Raw genomic sequence first — 10,077 nt, 5'->3', positions numbered from 1 at the left:
CCCCAGCTCCTGTCCCGATCCCCAGCTCCTGTCCCAATCCCCAGCTCCTGTCCTGATCCCCAGCTCGTGTCCTGATCCCCAGCTCCTGTCCTGATCCCCAGCTCATGTCCTGATCCCCAGCTCCTGTCCTGATCCCCAGCTCCTGTCCCAAATCCCGACCCCCAGCTCCTGTCCTGATCCCCAGCTCCTGTCCCAAACCCCAGCTCCTGTGCCAAACCCCAGCGCTGCACAGCACCCTGAGAAAGATCCCCCTCCTTTGTGCTGTGCAGAGATGGATGACATCCAGCTAGGGCTGGAAAGTTCATCCCCCAGAACAACCCTGGTAACACAAGCTTCTCYTGGCAGAGACAGCGCTGTCACTGGATCCCTTTCCTGGTGGCAGTGACAGCAGCGGCCATCGCTGTCTTCCTCGGGAGTTACARGCTGTGAAGGAGCTCTTTGATGGCTGATTTCACTGCAGGAACTTCACTGCAGGCTGACTTCACTGTATAAACGGACCTCTGCTTCACCAAAAGCAACGTGACCTCACCGTACGTTCTGCTGTTTTGTACATGCACGTTTGGTTCATACCCCGAGCTGGTCTCTCTCCAGCCAATTCCCAATAAACGGGGAGATCCCCCTTTCCCGAGCTGTGATTATTCTGTTCCTGCTGAAGGCTGCACTGCCCAGTTCCTGAGGCACTGATGGACAGAGCCCCTCTGGTCACCGCTGCCATGGCTCCACAGGGCAAGGGGGACAGGGCATCCCGTGCCCTTGGGATCCAGCCTGCTTGGGTTTTATGCCCCCCAAATTCTCTTCCTGTATTTATTGCCTCCCTAAATGGGAGGTGCTCAATCCTGGGCCATCTCTACTCTCACCTGACAAACAAACCCAGCTCARGGGGGCTTTTAGCAGTCCCCTCATGTGTCCTTTTCCCACCTCCCACCTACCGGGCCCTGTTCTATCCCATTCTTCCCGCCTGTCTTGTGGCCAAGCATTCCCAAGCCACACTGGTTTCCTTTTGGCTATGAGCACCACATGAATTCATCACAGACAGGGCTTTGAAGTCCTTTTTCAGCTGCACYGTGCAGGTTTTACAGCAGCACTTGCCCTTCATTCATGTGCAAGCTCAGATACAAGTAAATACACATGAAATACACAGGGAATATACAGGAAATATCCACGCAGCAAACACACACGGAGCCTACAATAAACTTCACCAATTCAAAGCACCAGAGTGCTCAAATTTTTTATTCATCCTCAGCTGCTGATGCAGATAAATACACATTGTCCTCAGAGTGCAATGTGCAGGCAGGACCGAGGCAGCAGAGCAGCTGTGAGCACACACATCCACACAGTCATCTTCATTCATGTACAATATTTGATTTTCCACCGGCCTGCGGTGACTGTCACACTTCAGTCCTCAAGTTCAGAGAGATGCAGGGASCACCTCACAGGGAACTGGATATTTGCCTTGATGGAGTGAGGAGGACCAGAAAGTCTRAGTATGCTCGTGTTTCACAAGGCAACCGCTGGAAGAGACACRACCTCGCTGGAAATGCAGAGATCCACGAAATCGCTCTGCGCACTGAAAGCCTCCCGGAGCTGCCGGCACCAGGCATCCAGCGCATCCCTCAGCTCCGCGCACAGGCTCTCCGGGACGCTGAACGAGTAGATCTGGACCCTGAGCCCGTCCTGTATCCTGGGGCAGGATGCCCGGGCGGTGAACACCCTCAGYGGGGTGAGCGCCAGGCAGTTCTCGCCTGCCTCGGCGCTGGCGAAGGTGTACACGGCGGGGTAGCCCAGCAGCACCCCGGCCACCGTGCACAGGTTCCAATCGCCGGGCACAACCTCGCTGGCGGTCACCGGCTCGGYGCTGGCGGCCTCGGCGTCCCGCAGGTGGCCCAGGAGGGCGGCGAGGTGGCCGTGGATGGTGCGAGCCTGGGAAGCGGAGCACAGAGCGGGGTCCCGCAGCTCCGCCGACACATCCACGATGGGAGCGGGCCGGGCGCGGAGCACAGCGCGGAGCCGCTCCAGGGCCAGCCCCGGCCGCAGCAGCAGCGCCGAGCCGCCCATGGCCAGCACATGGAGCCGGCCCGGGGCCAGCCCGGCCTCCCGCAGCCGGTCCAGGTACCGCCGCAGCTCGGCCGGGCYCGCCGCCCCGCAGTCCCACAGCAGCGCCGGCTTCAGCCCCGCCGCCACGGCCAGCACCTCGGCGGCAGCATGCAGAGCCCGGGATGCGGGCAATCGCCGCCTCCGCCCGGCCCCGGGACCCTGCAACTCACGGGCCGCCGCCACCAGCAGCGGGACGGACAGCGCTCCGGGCCCCGGAGACATCGGTGGAACCCTGGGCAGCGCCCCGGGGAGATCAGCGGAACCCCGGGCAGAGAGCCGGGACCATCAGCGGAACCCTGGGCAGAGCGCCGGGACCATCAGCGGAACCCCGGGCAGAGAACCGGGACCATCAGCGGAACCCTGAACAGCGACCCGGGACCATCAGCGGAACACCGGGCAGCTCTCCGGGGCGATCAGCGGAACACCGGGCAGAGAGCCGGGGAGATCAGCGGAACACCGGGCAGAGAGCCGGGGAGATCAGCGGAACCCTCGGCAGCGACCCGGGGCGATCAGCGGAACACCGGGCAGAGAGCCGGGAGCATCAGCGGAACACCGGGCAGAGAGCCGGGGCGATCAGCGGAACACCGGGCAGAGCGCTGGGACAATCAGCGGAACCCTGAACAGCGCCCCTGGACCATCAGCGGAACGCTGAACAGCACCCCGGGATCATCAGCGGAACACCGGGCAGCTCTCCGGGGCGATCAGCGGAACCCCGGACAGACCCCCGAACCCATCGGCGGAACCCCGGACAGCGACCCGGGGGGATCAGCGGAACACCGGGCAGCGCCCCGGGATCATCAGCGGAACACCGGGCAGAGCGCCGGGAACATCAGCGGAACACCGGGCAGAGCGCCGGGGCGATCAGCGGAACCCTCGGCAGTGTCCCGGAGCCATCAGCGGAACACTGAACAGCGCTCCGGGACCATCAGCGGAACTCTGCCCTCGTCAGCCCCGCGGTTCCGGGGAACGCTGGCGGTTCCGGGGCGGTCCCCAGATGAGCCCCGGCCCCGGGCGGAGCCGCCTCCCTGCGCGGGGCGGAGCGCGGCGCCATGGCCGGGGAAGGGAGGGGAACGCTCCCAGCCCGGCCACAAAGGAGGGGAGCGGCCCTTCCAACCCAATTCTGGGACGTACGGAGTTACGCTACCCCATCTAAAACACAGCCTCTAAAAAACACCACGTTGTAAGAAGAGTATCAGGTCTGAGGTTGCTGCTACAGCCCCGTTAAAGCAAAAAAAAATTACACAAAGTGATACTGCCCAGGCACGTTTAATAGAGGACACATTACTTTCTTTCCCCCCCCTCTAATGATCAAGTGTTTATATACATTGCATTAATAGTAATTAAAAAATATTACAGAATTGAAAATCTGATTTATACAGATGGGTTGCTTAAGGAAACAGCTGAAAAGGGTGAAGGAGTTGGAAGTATTCCTGTAATCCCCTCTGTTTTGAGCCACTTCCAAAATAAAAGCACCAAAGAYTGCTGGACTTGTGGAATCAGATGACGAGATTTACAGATTTTATTTCTTCAGATTTAGGCAAGGCACTGGTTAAGAAACATTTCTCTCTATGTACAACATAGGAAACCCCGGAGGAAGGCGRGGGTCTGTCACTGTGCGGGGAGGGGCTGTGCCATGTGCATGGCCGGGGCTTGCATGGGCCAGCCCTCCTGGTGGTTCTGCAGCAGCCGGTAGAGCTGCTTCAGATGTGCCACGATGTTGTCCTTGATGTCCGGCGTGGAGATCTGCAGCCGCACGCTGCCGCTGTCGAAGGAGCGCGTGAAGTCTCCGGAGAACATCTCGTAGATCATCCGTGCCACAACGGGGATCACCTGTCAAAGAAAATGTCACTTGTTTTAGCCTAAAGACACAGAATAACCCYGTTCCCCTGCAGGAACCCCTGTCCTGGATGCAGGGATGGTTCCCACAAGACCCTAAAACACTCACAAACCAATTCTATTCAGCACGTGTCACATTTTATTTGCTCYGCCGAAACCCACAACCTCACTGGAGTTTTCCTGCTGTCAGGTCACTGGTGTCCATGGGAATTGACCCCAAAGCCARCAAGGCTGGTACCTGTCACCCCAGAGCCCCAGCTCCTACCTGCACCACGATCAGCTTCCTCTCCCTGGGTTTTCCATCMGGCCACTCTTCCCCAAAACAGAAGTAGATCTCGTATGGTGGCTGCTTCTCAATTTGTCCTTTCTGATGGGCAATCAGCTCTATGRAGAAAAGCAGAATGCTGCAGGGTTATCCTCTTTAGGCTGGAAACACCCACGACATCCCAGCTCACTGCATTACCCCCAGTCTTCCCTACACACTGTCCTCAGCCACCTCTCACACAATTACAGCTCATTTCTTGCATGTAAAGTGCTTTCTTTAAAAGCAGGGCTCTCTGATGTCCCTCAGAGCATTAAACACAGTCCTTTTTCCTGCCATACACCCGCTCTGAGCTCCCCTGAAATTGGGGAAGCAGTGGCCTTGACCCACTCTGCACACACAGGAATTACCTGGTGCATCCAGGCAGAGCCCAATGCAAACCACCCTTTCCAACAGTGTCCAAAGCCATTTTTTCCAGAGGCAGAATTACCTACCGCTTAGGAACGTTTCCAGACAGAAGAGCTTGACCTTCTTCTGCCTCTCGATGAGATTTGGGGTGGTGGAGGAGGGCGCRCAGGGCCCTGACCAGTACACCTTGCACTGGCACAGCCGCACGGCGTAGATGGCGTGGCCGCTGACCTCCAGGATCAGTCCCCTGTCCATCACATCCAGCAGCCGACTGGTGAAGATTTTCTGCCTTTCGTTGGTGATCTGCTCCGTCCCTGGGAACTTCACCTGCTCCAAGCTGATGGGCCCAAAAAGCTCCTCCTGGTCTGGCATGGGACCCAGCTCTCCGTAGAAAAGTCTGCAGCCCTGAGGGTTGCTCACGGTCGTCGTGGGTCCTGTCTCCTTTCCTCGATATTCAAACTTGATTTCCAGGTCTGTCACTGAGAGAGAAAGCGTCAGTGTGGCTGTTCCTGGAGCACTGCWGTGTTTCACAAGCACACCAGCACAGGAACACCCACAGCCCTCACTGGGATGTTTAAACCTCTCACAGTCCTACTGAAACCACACAAATTCTCCTTGCTCACCCGCTAACAGCCACAGGGAAAAAAGGCAAAACGCTATTTTTGTGGGGTTTTAAAGGACCAAAGCAGAAGCACTGTCACAAACCCATGCACGTACTTGGCAGGGAGCTGATCCAGAGCTCGGGGCTGCTGAAGAAGTCGTGCTGCAGTGCCGTCGGGGGCATTTCCATATCCAGGGGTTCGTTCTTTGGCCACACGGTTTCAGAGCTGCAGTTTTCAGCACTGGCTGGAGCCATGGGCGAATCTACAAAAAGGCAGCAATCCTTCAATAAACCAAGGTTTTATTTCAAGCACGTGGCAAATTACACACAAACACCTTCACTAATACRTTAGTCTGGGCCACCAACCATTGATATTAAGAAATGGAAATGTCTCTTGAATTGGGACATTGGGACAAGACTGATTCAATTCTTCCTCCTCTTCATCATCAAGATCATTATCCTTTTCATCCCACGGAGCTGAGCCAGTGGAACCTGCAAACAAACACATTCTYGTGGGTGGATGATCAGCATGAAACCCTGAAAAAATGATGTCATCTTCATATTGGTTGTGCGCAATGCTGGATATAAATTGATGTATTTTTTAAATGTAAGTAAAAAAAGGATAAATCTGATCCATACAAGATGCTCATTTCAGTTTAAYATATAATTCTAGAAAGCTAAGGTTAAAATATTGATGGAGTACAACACAGTATTGCCAATATTACACTGTTTAGCAGGAAAATATTAAACTGTGAGCAGCTTTGTTAATATTTTAGTAGGAAAGCATGGTTCAAAGTCCTTTCAGTTGAAGCTGCACAAAGGCAGCTGGAGAGTTAATGCAGAGAGGGAAGGAGCTGTGTTGGACCAACGCCTGCCCAGGAGCCAGCCGTGGCAGCAAGGCACTCACCTGGATTAATGATTGACCCCTGTGACTGCGGGATGTCACACACTTCATAAATTTTAATGGGGTTCATGGGCACCTCCTTGGTGCCATCGTACATCAAATTAAATTCCCGGCTCTTGTTAAGTGCACATCGGAGCTGAGCCTTCCACTTTGCAGGGTCTGGCTCGTCCACTCCTTCCTGGTACTTTCCTGTTTCCACGGCCCATGCCTGGGGACAAAGTACAGTGAGATCAGTCCAGCCTCCCTCCCCACAGAGCACCTTTTATCAAAATCAAACTTCCAAACAAATCCACTGTAAAATCCTTCTCTTAATTAAAGCTCTTGTGATTACAAAAAAAAAAAAGGAAATTCCCGTTTTAATAGTTTTTCCCATTAAAAGGAGGGGAGAAAAAAAGATGCAAAGCCAAATTAAAACTAGCAATGCTGAACATGCAATTTGTATATGACCATGCACAAAGTTTTTCTGGGTCTCAGATTCAATACCAGAAGTTATTTTTGACAGGGAGCTTGTGCAGAAGGAATGGACTCGGTTAAAATGGAGTGGAAGGGCAGCCACAGACATCTGGCTGGCCTCTCCCTCTCTCGCCCCAAAATCTGATTATTGGTCCAAGATCCCTCCAAGACACAGGTCAGAAATTCCTCAAAGGAGTGTAGGGAGTCCCATTGAATCCCTTAGGATAAGAGTATTAGGGATAGCAGCGATGAGTGCTTGYGATGAGCTTGTGGTGGACCTCTTAAGATTTATGTAACAGCATTTCATGGTTTGCTGCCAAGASGAGCCAGTGACCACATCCCAGCCCAGATGAAGCCAACAGCAGTCATCTTCATCTTCCAGAGGCCATGGATCCCACAGCACCTGGCCTTTGGAGGTTGGAAAGGGTTAAAGAGCTCCACACGGTCTCAGGCAGTGCCAAGCCTGGCACCCAGGTGCACAAAGTGGCTTTTCTGAGGTCAGATAAATAAAAAGCGCCTGGAAACAGCTCCCGAGCCAACAATCCAGCCCTTTGTGTCTGTCTCAGAGCCCTGAGCTGTCSCTGCCTCACCTTGAAGATGGTGTTCTCCTCCTCGTGCTGGGGGCTGTGTCGTGTCGCGTGTTTCCAGGGGATCTGGAAGCGTTTYGCCTCCCGGTTCAGCCAGATCAGCCCGGGGTACATCCCACTGTCCACCTGCGCCACCAGCCACGGCTTCAGGCGGACCCTCCGYGGGTGGAGAGCCATGGTCTGCAAGGGATARCAGCAGAGCCACTGCTGCACGTTAYTCCTGACTCATTTCCTTCTAAAAAAATGAATTAATTTAACRAGAAAGGGCCCTRTGCYGTATAACCGCTGTTATTTTCTATGYTACTGCACCCTGRAACCACCAATTCAGATTCAGCTGGATGACTCCTCTGCGAGGAAGAGTCACACACAGCTCAGTAAGCGGGGACCAGAACTGTGACAAGGACAACTATTCAATATTGCAGAGCGTTATTTGTGTTCAGCGAGCACCGAGCTGCAAACCCTGAGCAGGAGATAAAGCCAYGAACAAGCCACAGCAAGAACAGGCAGCAGAGTTTCCAAAGCCTCCCCGTACACCTGGAGAGGGGGCTGATCTGATCTGCTGCTCCTTCAGTCCTGTGAGGAGGAGAAAAGCTCCCCCTGATTGAGAGCTGAGGGGCCGGGCGGAAGCACTGGGGCTGTTTTACCACAGGGACACACTCTGAAAGGCATTTTACGACTTTTCCATGAATGCCCTGAATGCAGCATAATSACTGGCAAACAGCACTGACCTGTAATAACCAGGATGTTTATCCAGAAGGACATGAACTGCAAGTCTGCCTGCRCTGCTGCTCAGAAATCGAGTGCTGTTTACTTAATGTTTTTGTTAAGTAGCCCTGTGTTGCTCATACAGTTGCAGCCAGCCAACAATATTTTCCTTGTGTAGAACAAAGCCAAACAAACAAAATTAATGCCTGACACTCTCCAAGAAGAGGCAACATTCAGTATCTTTAGATTTTGGGAGGGGATTTCTACACTGCACATGTGCTCAGAAGGTGCATCTCCCATATACGTTTGTAAATCCTGAAACAGAGGTGAGAAATTACAAATGTTCTCATTAATAAAGCAGTTGCAGGACAAGCAAAGCCTTTGCCATAAGCCCTGAATATTGCTGGAGGAGTTGCAAAATGGTAGCAGAGATGGAGAAGATTAAAAAATCCTATCCAAGAACTAGTCTAGGAACAGGTTTTATTTGTTCAAATACCTGCAGTTCCCATTCAGATGCRAGCGCTCACACAAAATTAATCCAAACACAACTCAGTTTATCTGTTTATCTTTTCTGCARAGAAAATGTTCAGCTTCAACTGCAAACCATCTTTAAATAATAGTTTGAAAATGTGTGGGCACGTTACCACCCTCTTTCCCAGGAGCTGYAAAGGATCAGGAAGCAATCATCGAAATTATTTTAGTGCTCCTGAAACTCTCCTGTGTTAGTTCTTCATGTTGAAAATGCTGTCAGAATTACTTTTTCAGAAGGTGCTTGCAAAGACACAAAGTCCAGGTTAATCCTGGACTTAAAACTGAGCCCAAAACCAGGTATTGCTTTCTCTTGGAAAGGAAAAACARAAGTGACATTTTAAAGAATCCTTACTACGGCTCGTTTCCACAATCTCTTTTACACTTCACTTTACAAGCAGTGCCTTCTCATAACGCGTGCTGTGTACACACACGTTTGCAAGGGCAGGGGGAAATTCAGACCCCCCAAAACGGGAGATTTGTGCCCCCTCACAGCAGATGACAAGGGTGACAAGGGTGACAAGGGTGACAAGGCAGGCGCTGGCATGGATTGTCCCTGGTTCCACAGACAGCGTCTGTCAGAGCTCCACATTACAATGCTTTACGACCTTTTATCACCAATGACTTGTTGACACAATAACTGAGAGCAAATCAACTTGAATCCCATGGCAGGGCTCAGACGGTGAGTCAGCCTCTCACAGCCTTCAACTTCGATCCGGTGGGTTCCACCGATGCCAAACACCGGGGAATGTCTGGGCACACTCAGCACCTCTGCCAAGGCAGGCTTGGCCCTCTCTCGAGCCTCCTCAGCACACAAACCCACGGATTATCCAATTCCTTTATTCCCCACTCGATTTGGGTGGTGTTTGGGGATAATTAGCACATCCCTGTGCTGCTAATGCATCTCTGGTCAGTGATGTAATTATTGCCTGTACCCTAATTATTAGTATTTCTCCTTGGAGACATTCACTGCAACAAGAACAACTCAAACAAACTCCGGAAGGAGCAGACAGCCTGCAGCCACTCCCCCGAGGGCTGCAGAGGAGTGACCAAGGTCGGGGACAGCYCCGGTGACACTCGGGGCTCTGCTGAGATGCGGGACAGTCCAACAACACACGGGGCACCAGGAAAAGAAAACCGAGCTGAGCCCGACTCAGCTTTGCTGCATAGATGCTTTCACTCCCTGCCTGCAGCCCCAAATATATTCAGTGTTCCTGCTCCACCTCATCCGTTAAAGCCTGTGAAGAAGGAAGGGTCTTCTCAAGGGTCACTGCTGTGAACCCACAGACCCTGCTCTTTGGTTTGATTACATTATACCGTATTTCATGGATCTGTATCGTTTTTTTCAAAGGCAAACCTTCCCACAGAGAAACACTCTGAATTTCCATCCGACGCTAAATGACCTCCCCACACCGGGAWCAGGGAGGTCCCCGTTTAATAGGACTGCACATCTCCTGTCCCATGCAGCCCGAAAGCGGCTGTGGGTGAAGGGGATGGGGTAAAACACCCCGTTTGCCCACAYTTAGGCCTCACTTCACAGCGGCTGGGAAGGCGTAGCCCGGGGCGAGCAGAGTACAGCCCGCGGAGGAGATGGAAGCAGCGCTAAATTGCCATTTTCAGCGGGTTCTGCCCACCCGGAGCCGCCCCTTCCAGCCGGACCGGGCCGCTCCAGCTCCGCACGGAGCCCCGAGAATGCCCG

At 53.4% G+C, this 10,077-nt stretch overlaps 3 protein-coding genes across 3 annotated transcripts in view; 1 reads left to right on the top strand and 2 right to left on the bottom strand.

Annotated features, from left to right (window-relative positions):
* The window catches only part of TRAF3IP3 (TRAF3 interacting protein 3), a 14,009-nt gene extending 13,049 nt beyond the window's left edge, over positions 1-960 (top strand). The window contains exon 11 of the mRNA XM_057387505.1: positions 346-960. Coding sequence (XP_057243488.1) covers positions 346-429 — 84 coding nt within the window. The 3' untranslated portion in view covers positions 430-960. The remainder of the gene's footprint in view (positions 1-345) is intronic.
* Positions 961-1,170: 210 nt separating this feature from the next.
* CUNH1orf74 (chromosome unknown C1orf74 homolog) lies at positions 1,171-2,349 on the bottom strand. The gene has a single exon (XM_057387509.1). The coding sequence runs from the start codon at positions 2,314-2,316 to the stop codon at positions 1,498-1,500; it is 819 nt and encodes a 272-aa protein (XP_057243492.1). The 5' UTR covers positions 2,317-2,349; the 3' UTR covers positions 1,171-1,497.
* Positions 2,350-3,350: 1,001 nt separating this feature from the next.
* Positions 3,351-8,869, bottom strand: IRF6 (interferon regulatory factor 6). Its single transcript, XM_057387511.1, has 8 exons — positions 7,874-8,869; positions 7,149-7,325; positions 6,109-6,313; positions 5,568-5,693; positions 5,318-5,464; positions 4,687-5,079; positions 4,196-4,314; positions 3,351-3,924 (listed from the first exon to the last, which is right to left on the bottom strand). Exons 2-8 carry the CDS (start codon positions 7,320-7,322, stop codon positions 3,703-3,705), a joined length of 1,386 nt encoding a protein of 461 aa, XP_057243494.1. The 5' UTR covers positions 7,323-7,325; positions 7,874-8,869; the 3' UTR covers positions 3,351-3,702.
* Positions 8,870-10,077: the final 1,208 nt, after the last annotated feature.

This window comes from Malurus melanocephalus, unplaced genomic scaffold (genome assembly GCF_030028575.1).
Source record: "Malurus melanocephalus ecotype Western Australia unplaced genomic scaffold, MMel_1.1 scaffold_1232, whole genome shotgun sequence".
Lineage (NCBI taxonomy): Eukaryota > Metazoa > Chordata > Aves > Passeriformes > Maluridae > Malurus > Malurus melanocephalus.
This window is presented reverse-complemented; position numbering and strand designations above follow the sequence as displayed.